Source organism: Trichomycterus rosablanca, chromosome 1, assembly GCF_030014385.1.
Source record: "Trichomycterus rosablanca isolate fTriRos1 chromosome 1, fTriRos1.hap1, whole genome shotgun sequence".
Lineage (NCBI taxonomy): Eukaryota > Metazoa > Chordata > Actinopteri > Siluriformes > Trichomycteridae > Trichomycterus > Trichomycterus rosablanca.
In genome coordinates this window covers 20,296,078-20,309,828 of record NC_085988.1, presented here as the reverse complement: position 1 = coordinate 20,309,828, position 13,751 = coordinate 20,296,078, and the positions used below count along the sequence as shown (strand labels likewise).

The 13,751-nt window shown below is 40.0% G+C and overlaps 1 protein-coding gene across 1 annotated transcript in view; it reads right to left on the bottom strand.

Annotated features, from left to right (window-relative positions):
- Nucleotides 1-5,422: 5,422 nt before the first annotated feature.
- The window catches only part of rgs14a (regulator of G protein signaling 14a), a 33,300-nt gene continuing 24,971 nt past the window's right edge, over nucleotides 5,423-13,751 (bottom strand). The window contains exons 10-13 of the mRNA XM_062994457.1: nucleotides 11,260-11,386; nucleotides 11,056-11,137; nucleotides 6,906-6,992; nucleotides 5,423-6,526 (exon numbers count right to left, since the gene is read on the bottom strand). Of these exons, the coding sequence (XP_062850527.1) occupies nucleotides 6,258-6,526; nucleotides 6,906-6,992; nucleotides 11,056-11,137; nucleotides 11,260-11,386 (565 nt within the window). The 3' untranslated portion in view covers nucleotides 5,423-6,257. The remainder of the gene's footprint in view (nucleotides 6,527-6,905; nucleotides 6,993-11,055; nucleotides 11,138-11,259; nucleotides 11,387-13,751) is intronic.

The following is a 13,751-nucleotide window of genomic DNA, read 5'->3' as shown; positions in this document are numbered from 1 at the left end:
TCTTTTACTTTGAAGTTGCTTAAAAAGGTTCCAGGTGACATTTCTTTCCCAATGCAATGTTTAGGCTCAGTTTAATAGGTGTATCCAAACAAGTGTTTCTGCAGACTTAAAGATGCCATTTTGACATTGTTTATTATGTGACATTGCAAATTATGTTATTAACTTATGTATTAACTGAATAAATAAAAGACTTCATGAACATAATTTTAAACAAAGAATATTTAGTAGAAACCTATGATGGGGCAACAATCCAAAGCAGGGCAACACACTTACACTGATCAGCCATAACATTAAAACCACCTCCTTGTTTCTACACTCACTGTCCATTTTATCAGCTCCACTTACCATATAGAAGCACTTTGTAGTTCTACAATTACTGACTGTGGTCCATCTATTTCTCTGCAAACTTTTTTAACCTGCTTTCACCCTGTTCTTCAATGGTCAGGACCCCCACAGGACCACCACAGAGCAGGTATTATTTAGGTGGTGGATCATTCTCAGCACTGCAGTGACACTGACATGGTGGTGGTGTGTTAGTGTGTGTTGTGCTGGTATGAGTGGATAAGTAACAGCAGCACTGCTGGAGTTTTTAAATACCGTGTCCACTCACTGTCCACTCTATTGCTGTTGTTTGAGCTGGTCATCTTCTAGACCTTCATCGGTGGTCACAGGACGCTGTCCACAGGGCGCTGTTGGCTGGATATATTTTTGGTTTGTGGACTATTCTCAGTCCAGGTGAGGTGTTTAAAAACTCCAGCAGCATTGTTGAGTCTGATCCACTCATACCAGCACAACACACACTAACACACCACCACCATGTCAGTGTCACTGCAGTGCTGAGAATCATTCACCACCCAAATAATTCCTACTCTGTAGTGGTCCTGTGGGGGTCCTGACCATTGAAGAACAGCATGAAAGGGGGCTAACAAAGCATGCAGAGAAACAGATGGACTACAGTCAGTAATTGTAGAGCTACAAAGTGCTTCTGTATGGTAAGTGGAGCTGATAAAATGGACAGTGAGTGTAAAAACAAGGAGGTGGTTTTAGTGTTATAACTGATCAGTGTATGTTCTGTTTAATAATTTGTTTAATAAATCATTAATGTGACATATGCAGTAAAAGACCCAACACTGCCTTGAATCACCTGGTAATCTGGACCAAGACCTCTATAAAGCTTCCTTGCAACGTTTTATATTGTAAAATAACTATATACATGATTTTCTACTGCTGATAAACAGACATTCATTCAATTCATTAAATCAAGGGACAATAGCATCTGTCTATACAGTGACTCAATAAAGCATGAAATGCCTCCTGTGCTACACACCCACACACTTACTCCACTTCACACATTTTGCCAGCCTGCTTGCCCTTCACTGATCTTGAACTAATGGTTCATACAAATACTCACATAAATGCTTGTGACCCTTTTTTATTTAAGCTAAGATCATTATTTACCTCAGGACATGCTAGTTTATAGGAATGAGGCAGTTATTTCATACGCCCTCTGCAGCATATCACAATATTCTCTTTATTCATGCAATAGTGATGTAAACCTAAGTTCTAGAAAGAGAACTGCAGTTTTCATAAGCAGTGCAAAGAAACAGTGAGATGATGAAAAAATAGAATTCTTACCGTGTTTTTTTACTGCACCTGCGATAGAGAGGATGTTTCTGCTGAAATGCCTTTCCTCGCCCATCCCTCCCTTTCCTTTTCTTTCTCTCTCTCATACACCATACCATTCTCCATCCATTCATAATTTCAGACATGAGGAGAGCACACACCCACCAGACCAGACATGCAGAGATTCAGACGGCTGCTAATACTGCGAGTGCGTGAACACTGCATAAATAAAATGACAGAAATTCCTTTTAAGAAATGGTTAATCTCATTTCACACTACTGATGATACAATATTTATTTTAAACAGTCAAACATTGTCTTGTCTGCAATCCAATTACATAAGAACTGCTCTTTCTAAATAGGAACATTCAGTATTGTCTCCAGGCTCAAGTGTTGACACATTTAGCATTTTCATCTTTTCTCCAGAGACAGTCATTTCCCATTCTCTATTAGGATTCCACTGTCACATTTACCACCCCCACACTGGCTGTGAAGGGCTGCGGCTGCGAATCACCCCCCCTCCCAATACAAAATGTGAAGTTGCCAGCTGCATTTTTAAACCAGCCAGCAGTGGATTCTTACACAAAGCCTTATTAATTATATATGGTCATGCCACGTGTGTACCTGAAATACACGTACTACCACCTCAGGAAGACAGCAGGAACAGCAATGAGAAGAATATCTGTCTAATATGGCCAGTCGTGACTGCTGAGCAGTCTCTGTACAGGTGGGCTAGTGTATAAGACTGTTACACTGGCACAAGCCGAGCACCCAACACACTACTTTTGAAACAGATGATCACAAGATCAGAATATTTCTCATGATAGGCTGGAAATTAAAATTTTCTGGTTTTAGGACCTACTGTAAGCTGCACAAGGTTTTAGGTTCACTGCTTATTTAACAATACATATTGTATATGGTAAGGTAGAGTCATTTATAAATATAGTCTTAGTTTTTACTGCTACATGATAGACTTATACAGTCACAAACACAGTCACAGACAATTGTGTATCTTCAATTCATCTCACTGGCATGTCTTTGGACTGTGGGAGGAAAGCCACACAGACACGGGGAGAACATGCAAACTCCAGACAGAAAGGACCCAGTCGCTCCATCTGGGGATTGAACCCAGGACCTTCTTGCTGTGAGGTAACAGTGCTACCCAACAAGCCACCGTGCCGCCCTGTACACAACATTAAACAATAGACAGTGATTTCATTTCATTTATATGTTTTATCACCGCTTTATCCTGGTCAGTCGTGGTGGGGTCTGTTTCCCCAGAATGACTGGTTGCAATGCAGTAACACACCCAGTACAGGATGCCACTTCATCAGAAGGTCTTGGCCTGATGCTTTCACTGACCAATTTAACTGTATGCCAGGCCTGATGAATACGCTACAACAAAGGGAAAGGACATATACAGAGTGCATGTGCTTAACTGGCCTGCTTGCAGTCCAGATCTGTTTCATATTAATACTGAATGTTTTAACAGCCTTGTTTCATGTATGCTTCTTATTCATGCCAACCAGAAAAATGGTAGTCTCTGTCATTCTTTCTAAAGGGATCTTGACTATTACATACTCAATACTCAATAAATGGTTTTCAAGTAAAAAGAACAGTGATTTTTAAAAACCAAAACCTTTACTAACATGTATGATTGAAAAAAGAAGCTAATACAGTATAGATTCTTTACTCATATTCAACACAATTAACACTGTACTTAAAATACTTAAGACAGCCAGTCTCTGTTCAAGCGTGACAAGGTCCATAAAGAAATGGTCTGACAAGTCTGTTGTGAAGAAGTTCCAGTGGCCTGCACAGAGCCCTGACCTCAACCCTGCTAAACACCTTTGGGTTGATTGGAACGTCAAGTGCAAACCAGGACGTTTTACCCAACTAGATACTGCCCACTGGCTTATGCACCTACAATGGACTGATCAACTTAACTGTATGCCAGGTCTGATAGTGAATACGCTATAAGGGGATGGGTGGGGGGTGGGGGGGGTTCATATACAGAGTGCTTGTGTTTAACTGGCCAGCTTGCAGTTCATATCCATCTCGTATTGATATTGACTGTCCAACAGCCTTTTATTTTGTATGCTTCTCATTCATGCCAATCAGATTATAGATTATTATACAGATTATATCAAGGTGATAAACTTTGCAATTCTTTCTGAACTTGACTTTTCCTTACTTAATAAAGGGGTCCATAAAATGCACAGTAATTTTTAAAACTCAAAACCCCAGTGTTCAAAGCCACACAATTACCAACATGTCTGTCGGGACAAGGTCTATAAGTATATGGTTTGACAAGTCTGTAAAAAAGCCCCACTGGCCTGCACAGAGCCCTGATCTCAACCCTGCTAAACATATTTGTCTGGATCGGAACGTCAAGTGCAAACCGGACGTTTTATCCAACTAGGCCCAGCCCACTGGCTTATACACCTACAATGGACACAGGTATGAAACTGGACATGGGCACAACAGGAAGTAGACTGTTTTCTCAGTCATGTAGGCATCATTTATCCACAGAAGAGAATACCAGGATGATTCACCTTGACCTGTTGGTAATGTCTGGGTTCCAGATACCACAGGACTCCTTCAGAGTTTCAACAGTCAATTAGACAAGTGGTCCTAATACAGTATTTAATTCCATACAACAACTTATCAATCATTGACTTCCAAATTGTGATCACATTACTGCAAGGACCTCAGGTATCCAGAGTCAGAATCTGGATATAAATGTTTAGCATAGAAGAAGATAAAATTCTTTAATATGACAAACTACAATAATAGACTAATTTGCTGGTCAATTAAAATTGCAAAAAAAAATCATTGTATATTATTGTGGTATTATTCCAACATAAACAGTATAGTGACCATTCTATACAAATGGCTAGTGGGCAAAGTTTACACTTTTAAAAGTGAAATATATTATTTATACACCCCCCATTAACATTTTATGTATTTACTAAGATTTTAACATCATGTTTTACAGACTTTGATTACATAAATTTTTCCTCCTGATTTAGCACACTCAATTTGTCTTCCACTGCTGAGGGATGCCATATGAGGAGAACACGTCACTGTACACGCCTCTTCCGACACGTGCACAACCCTCCTCCTCTCGCTGATGCATTCTACACAGGTGTCTCTTCCGCCAATCAGTGTCCTTACACAGTGTATGAAGATTCCACACCACACATAGTCCGGCCGCCACCCTGCAGATACGGTTGTCAATTAGTATCTGCTGCAGGCACTGCCAGTTGTGCCCGTCAGATGGCGCCCAGCCGACCGGTGGCAACGCCGAGTTTCGAACTGAGGAGTTCAGAATCTTGGCGTTGGTGTGCTAGCAGAATATCCTGCTGTGCCACCTCGGCACCCGAGACTTTGATTACATTCATGACAGGACGGGAAATCAGTGGTTACACAAGATTCATCAGTTCAAGTTTTTAATGTTAAACACAGTCATTGACAATTTTGTATCTCCAAATTCACCTCACTTGAATGCCTTTGGAATGTGGGAGGAAACCGAAGCTCCTGGAGGAAACCCACGCAGACACAGGGAGAGCATGCAAACTCCACACACAAAGGACACAGACCACTCCACCTGGGGAACAAACCCAGGACCTTCTTGTTGTCAGGCGACAGTGCTACCCACTATTATTCCCTTGTATACAAACGGCTAGTGGGCAGAATTTACACCTTTTAAAGTTTAATATATTATTTATATGTAGTTTTTAAATATCACTGTGCACCATAGGTGTAGAATCTTGTCCACAAAGGGTTAATGTGGTTAATGATGTTTTTATTCCATACAAGCAGAAGCAACCCAAATACAAGTGATTCATTATTTAAAGACCAAAAATACACATATTGAACAGGAAGATAGGTACAGTCTACACTTGTTCAGCTAAGCAGTTTAGGTACTGGACTATGGATTAGAATGTTGCTGGTTAAAGCCCCACCACCACCAAGTTGCTACTGTTGGGCCACTAAGCAAGGCCTTTAACCCTCAAAAGCAGTGTTTATTAAATGTCATAAATGTAAACCATGACCTGTTGGTTTTAATGCATGCAACCACATGGATAAAACTTGTTTAAACATTCCAGCTAAACACCATGAAGGAAGCAGAATGTCCAGTGTATCTTCCAGTATTTAATTGTATTAGGCCTGAACAGCAAAGGCAAAAGTGCAGAGAACAGAATTACACATTAGAAGTAAGACATTATTCACAGTAATGCTTTTAAGTACATCAGATTCACCCTAGTGAGCAAAAATTCATAAGTAAATACAATCACATCAAGCATGTGCAGCAAATGATCTAAATAAATATAGTACAAGCACTCAATCAAATATAAAACAAATTCAATACAGAATAAATAAGTATACAACTCAACAGCAAACATCTCTGCTCATTTTCTTTGCATCTATTTTTTACCATTACACTTCACACATCTTTTTCGATAAGTGTGGTAATATGCTGAATATACCATTCTAAACGTATCACCCACAAAATCAACTTACAAAACTGCTGTATGGGGCATAAACACACACGCACGCACACACACACGCACACACACACACACACACACACGCACACTGGAGTTCTTCTAGCAGAGCGAACACAGTGCCTCATGTTCTCTTTGGATTCCTCTCTTTATTCGAGTCTTTATGATCTCCGTTAAGGCCAAGACAATTTCCCCCCTCGTTTACTCCAGCAGCACCAGCGGGTAGACGAAGATTAGAGCAGCTGTCCTGTACATTATTAGCTTTAGCTTCACCACTTTCACTCTGTGTGGGAAGCTGGAGAAACTGGGGCAGCTGTAATTGTTCTTTGGTCAGTAAGCCACGCTGGTCATCAGCCCTGCTGCACTGGACACGGGTCAGCATCTCCACCAGACCTGAGACACAAAAACAGGTTTGTTTGTTTTTTGCAACCCTATACACAACAAACTACGCATTAACTTTAGCAATTTGAGCTACAGTAGCTCGTCTGTTGGATCGGACCACACAGGCCAGCCTTCGCTCCCCACGTGCATCAATGAGTCTTGGCCATGACCCTGTCGCTGGTTTACCACTGTTCCTTCCTTGGACCACTTTTGATAGATACTGACCACTGCAGACCGGGAACAGCCCACAAGAGCTGCAGTTTTAGAGATGCTCTGACTCGACACTTGCCATTTTTCCTGCTTCTAACACATAATTATGGCTACTGGAGTCTCTGTACACAATGGCTGGCGTAGGAAGATGAGCAGTAATCCGCTTGCTTGTGGTACATACCATCCATTTCATTTGTTCTTTTTGTTTTGTTGCTCATTCTGCCTCGATCTCCTGCTGGAGTGTTCTTCAACTCGCCACCACTTGGACCTGCACAACAACAAACACCTTTTTTATATGCAAAGAAAACTTGCATGCAACATCCCAGACAGCATCCCATAATTCCGCTCACTAAATGTGTCAAATATTTATTGCACTAAGGTGTTACAGACAAGTTCATGGCCTAAATGTTGGCTATATATCAAAATATCTACAAGCCACTTCTCCACTGTTACATGTTGGAAAAATCATATTGTATTTGGCAGCTATTAACACAGCTAGCAGTCTTTTCTAGACCGGTACAGGTTAATGAGTCATTTATTAACAGGCTGCACAGAAATAATAAATAATTAGAGATCACTACAAGAGCAATTAAATTTCCGATACTCTTCAGGTGTTATTGTCCCCAATCACCACTAGGTGGGTGCAGCGTCTCATTGAAGTAAAAACACTTAGTTATTCTATTTTAAATCCCCCTGCCAGTCTGTGAAATTATATCTTATATAAAACTGGTCTGTGGTGCAAAAAAGGTTGGGGACTGCTGATTTAAACTACTAAAGTCTTAGATTACGACCCCTGTATTGAGACCTGTTGTTATAGGGACAACGACATTAATCTACAACCCCAAATCAGAAAAAGCTGGGACAGTATGGAAAACGCAAATAAAATAAAAATGCAGTGTTCCTTACATTTACTTTGACTTATTTGATTGCAGACAGTTTGAACCCAATATATTTCATGTTTTGTCTGCTCAACTTTATTTCATTTGTTAATATACCTCCATTCCTGCATTTCAGGCCAACACATTCCAAAAAAAGTTGAGACCGGGGCAATTTAGGGCTAGTAATGAGGTGAAAAAACTAAATAATGATGTGATTCCAAACAGGTGATGTTAACAGGTGATTGTAATCATGGTTTGGTACAAAAGCAGCATCCAGGAAAAGCTGAGTCTTTAATGAGCAAAGATGATCAGAGGATCTCCAGTTTGTCAACAAATATGTGAGAAAATGATTGAAATGTTTATAAACAATGTAGCTGAAAGAAAGATTGGAAGGGATTTGCATATTTCTCCCTCTACAGTGCATAATATCATTAAACGATTCAAGGAATTTGGAGGAATTTCAGTGCGTAAAGACCAAGGGCGCAAGCTTAAGCTGAACGCCTGTGATCTTTGATCCCTCAGACGGCACTGCATCAAGAACGGCCACTCGACGACCCCGTACTGTTGCACATCTTAAGACATATTTGTAGGAAGAATGGAACAAAATAAAATCTGAAACACTAAATCGCTTTGTATCCTCTGTGCCAAAATGTCTTAAGTGTGGTGAAAAGGAATGGCAACCTTACAAAGTGGTAAATGCTTTACTGTCCCAACTTTTTTTTTGGAATGTGTTGCAGGCCTAAAATGCAAGAATGGATGTTTATTAATAAATGAAATGCTATAACTTATTTCTCTTTTGAAAGCCCTGAAGAAAGAAATAATTGAGTTGGAGGGCACTAAATGAAAAAATCAGTTGAAGACATGCCCCTGGTCTGGCATTCAGTATCTCTTATCCATAAGAATATGATATCTAAGATAATGTACAACTGGAAACCAGGTGTTAACTACAGAAACAAAAAATAATAAAAAATAAAAATAATAATAATGAAACCCTGCAGCATGAACCTGGATGGCCACTATACACATCACAGTTTCATTTACATGAACAAAATCCAAAAATCCTTTGTGGTCGTTTGAGTAGTTTGGCTCATCTCATTATGCACATGTTATTGCAAGACAGTACATTTGTAACTGCTTAATAAAAAAAGATTCTCTTATTGTCAGTACTGAAAATCATTTTACATTACACATTAACATTACACATGGCGTAATGCCTTAAGAAGTAAAGTGTTAATACTAAATTCCTTTTATGCTATGTGGTGCTTTTCGATGGGTCGGAATGCACTGTCTGTGGCGTACTCACACCTGTTTTCGGGAATGGATTTCATACCCACTGCAATGCTAATCAGAAGGAAACAGTAGCTAAAAATAAATACATAAAAAAAATCCCTTTTTAAAACTTGGTGGTAAGAGTCAGAAGTGGGATACTGCATTTTTGTATCATGCTATGACTGCCTGATTGCTTGACTGGCTTCATACCTACAGTAGTGTTCAAAAAAATAGCAGTGATTTAAAAAAAAGCGAATAAAGCACAAAATCATTATAATAACTTTTATTTCCATGAATGCAAATGCACTGAAAATACTACACTTTCAATTCTAAATCAAAACATTAACAAAATTTAGCCAGTTTGTGTTAATCCTTTACAGAAAGTTAAGAAAAATGAATATTAGGCTGTTCAAAAAAATAGCAGTGCAGCATTTTTCTTTAAAAACTTAAAAAATGTATCTATAAACTGAAAAAAATGTTTTAGGTTCCACTTTACTTTAAATTACTGAACTTATATTTAGTGGCAGAACAATTGTTTCTGAGATCTGTGTTGCATGGAGTCAACCAACTTCTGGCACATCTGACCAGGTATTCCAGTCCAGGTATTCCAGTCCAGGATGATTACACTACATTCCACAGTTCTTCTGCAATTTTGGTTTTGCCTCAAAAAAACAAGTTTCAGCTATCAGCCCACAAGTTCTCTATGAGACTGAAGTCAGGGGATTGTGCTGGCCAATATTACCTCAATCTTGTTTGTCTGTAACCAAGATCTTTTGGGTCATTGTCATGTTGAAACACCCATTTTAAGGACATTTCTTCTTCGAGATAGGGCAACATGATCTCCTCAAGTATTCTGATATATTTAAACTGATCCATGATCCCTCGTATGTGATAAATAGGTGTAACACCACGGTATGAAAAACATCCTCATATCATCATTTTGTACCACCATGCGCTTTACTGTCTTCACAGTGAACTTTGGCTTGAATTCAGTGCTTGGGGGTTGTCTGTCATACTGTCTACGGCCACTAGACCCAAAAAGAACAATTTTGCTTTCACCAGTCCACAAAATGTTGAGCCATTTCTCTTTGGAACAGTCAATGTGTTCTTTGGCAAATTGTAACCCATTCAGGACTTGTCTTTTTCTTAACAACGGGACTTTGCAAGGAGTTCCTGCTGGTAAATTGGCTTCACTTAATCATCTTCTGTACTCACTGGTAACTTCAGATGTTCCTTGATCTTTCTGGAGGTGATCATTGCCATTTTGGCTTTTCTTCGATCCTTTCGAACAGTAGTTCCACGCTTCCTTCTGCATCTTTCAGGTTTTGGTTTTTACTTCAAAGCATCTGAGATCATTTTAGCTGAGCAGCCTATCATTTGCTGTACTTCTCTGTATGTTTTTCCCTCTACAATCAACTTTTTAATCAAAGTATGCTGTTCATCAGAACAATGTCTGGAACAACCCATTTTACCCAGTATTTCAGAAGGAAATGCGCTATGACCAACCTGTGCAACATTTGCCACCCTCCTACCTTAAATAAGGGACAAAATCTGACACCCGTTCCTCTGCAGAATGAATGACCACCAATTGAACTCCTCACTGCTATTATTTTGAACAACCCCCTTTCAATCAATGCTTCGATTACTCAGAATGAACGGCATGCATGTCCTAATTGTTGGGTTTGTTTTGTTTTCAATACTCTACTACACTTTCAAGTCAATATTTTGCTATGTAGAAACAGCATTTCTACTAAAAACAGTGATTTATCAGGTTAATGGTGCTGGACTGCTATTTTTTTTTGAACACCACTGTAACTGACTATGTTTAGGTGCATTTTACCTGAGACTATTTAGCCCAATTCTATTTTACCCAGTGTTTTTTGTCCAAGCCATTTCAACTGATGCTCTGTCACTCAATGTCATTTCACCTGAATCCTTTATACATGAATCCTTTTGTTCAAGCCCGTCTATGGCTGCTTCTCCTGACAACTGATTGAATGTGTTCTGCCGCATGAGTAACGGACAGATTTTCTCTGAAACCTGGTCATTAAGTCTAAACAGTTTTTGTGTTTTATCTATGGACAGGGACTGGAATCTGACAGCAGTATAACATGTGCATTACATAAAAAAGGAAGGAAATGAGTAAAGGGAAAAAACCTAATAGTAAATGTATGTTTGACTCACATTTGACTTTGTCCAGACAGACAGTCTTGTTGGCTAGAGCAAACACGCTGGTGTTCATGTTTATAGGCTCTTTTGATTCACTCTAATTGAGAAATGGAACAGATTCATAATCATTTATTGCATTAAAAGTTCCTGTAATTTTGAACAGTCTCAGAAAAGAAACTAAGCAGTTACAATCTTCAGATATAGATCACGTAAACTTGCCATTGTGACATGAACATCCTGTGGTCGGAGCTGCTGTTTCTGTAGCACTGAAGACAGCGCGTCACCCAGAGTCTTGCTGGATTTTGCAACAATTGCTACCGTCTTCTCAGTAAACACAATCTCCAACCTTGACATGCACAAACGCACAAAAAGGAAGTGTTGATTTTTTGTTTGATACAATGCTGATGCCAGTGCTTGTTTTTTATCAGCTCCACTTACCATACAGAAGCACTTTGTAGCTCTACAATTACTGACTGTAGTCCTTCTGTTTCTCTGCATGCTTTGTTAGCCCCCTTTCATGCTGTTCTTCAATGGTCAGGACCACCACGGGACCACTACAGAGTAGGTATTATTTAGGTGGTGGATCATTCTCAGCATTGCAGTGACAATGACATGGTGGTGGTGTGTTAGTGTGTGTTGTGCTGGTATGAGTGGATCAGACACTGCAATGCTGATGGAGTTTTTAAACACCTCACCTGGACTAAGAATAGTCCACAAACCAAAAATATCCAGCCAACAGCACCCCGTGTGCAGCATCCTGTGACCACTGATGAAGGTCTAGAAGATAACCAACTCAAACAGCAGCAATAGATGAGTGATCGTCTCTGACTTTATATCTACAAGGTGGACCAACTAGGTAGAAGTGTCTAATAGAGTGGACAGTGAGTGGACACGATATTTAAAAACTTCAGCAGCGCTGCTGTGTCTGATCCACTCATACCAGCACAATACACACTAACACACAATCACCATCATGTCAGTGTCACTGCAGTGCTGAGAATCATCCACCACCTAAATAATACCCGTTTTGCAGTGGTCCTGGGAGAGTCCTGACCATTAAAGAACAGGGTGAAAGGGGGATAACAAAGCATGCAGAGAAACAGATGGACTACACTCAGTAATTATAGAACTACAAAGTGCTCCTATGTTTACATTTACATTTTCAGCATTTAGCAGACGCTTTTATCTAAAGCGACTTACACAATGAGCTGAACACAATGAGCAATTGAGGGTTAAGGGCCTTGCTCAGGGACCCAACAGTGGCAACCTGGTGGCGGCAGGGCCCGAACCGGCAACCCTCTGTCTACTAGTCCAGTACCTTAACCACTGAGCTATCACTGCCCTATATGGCAAGAAAAGCCGATAAAATGGACGATGTGTGTAGAAACAAAAAGGTGGTTTTAATGTTATGGCTGTTCGGTGTATGTGAAGTGCACCAATTTCTTTTATTGCATTCAGACTTTTATGACATATAGCAGACACTTTTATATATGCACCTTTTCATCTACCAACCCATCCATATAAAATTTCCACCTATGTCTCCACATACACATTCACCAAAAATATACCCATCCAAAAATTCCAAACTATGTATGCACCCATTTATGCATCTATCCACTGTCAGGTGTCCATCTATTTACTAATCCATCCACCCATTTATCAAACAAACCCAACTAGCCGTTGTATCTGTCTACCAATTCTATGGGTCTGTTCGAAAATCTAGTGAGCTGCCTTGCTGCCTGCTAGTAGAGAGGATTCTAATAAGACATCCACTTATAAGACACACTACTTAGAAAGCGAAAACTGCCTTGACTGTCTAAGCTAGCACAGTTAGCCTCAGGCCATTCAAACTAATGGGCTGAGGCGGCACAACCCTCTGTGTACCGAAAACGGTTAAACTGTCACTGATGAGCCCGAATTTACAAATAAATGACACTTGTACACCTTTATACAATCTAAAAATCAGTGAGATTTATTTACATTTAAAAAGAACTGTTTGTTGCTTCGCATTCATCTGCCATATTTGTCTTTTTTTGTGAGAGAGGTTGTGCAGCACTGAATGCTGGAATTGCCTTCACCATTAGGGAAGCATAAGATGCTCTCTCGTCATTCAGTCAGATTGTCGCTTTGAAATAAGGTGCCTTGGTACAGCGGTAGCCTAGTGGGTTGTCAACTGAAATGTTAAGAGTTCAAATCCCAACTCTGCCATCCCAACTCTGCCCACTGTTGGGCCCTTGAGCAAGGCCCTTAACCCTCTCTGCTCCAGGGGCGCCGTACAATGGCACTCTGACCCCAGCTTCCAAAAACAAATGGTATATGCGAAGAAAGAATTTGATTGTACTGTACACCGGTATACACTGATCAGCCATAACATTAAAACCACCTCCATTTTATCAGCTCCACTTACCATATAGAAGCACTTTGTAGTTCTGCAATTACTGACTGTAGTTTATCTGTTTCTCTGCATGCTTTTTTAGCCTGCTTTCACCCTGTTCTTTAATGGTCAGGACCCCCCACAAGACCACCACAGAGTATGTATTATTTGGGTGGTCTATCATTCTCAGCACTGCAGTGACACTGACATGGTGACATAGTTCAGACACAGCAGCGCTGCTGGAGTTTTTAAATACCATGTCCACTCACTGGCCACTCTATCAGACACTCCTACCTAGTTCACCATGTAGATGTAAAGTCAGAGACGATCGCTCATC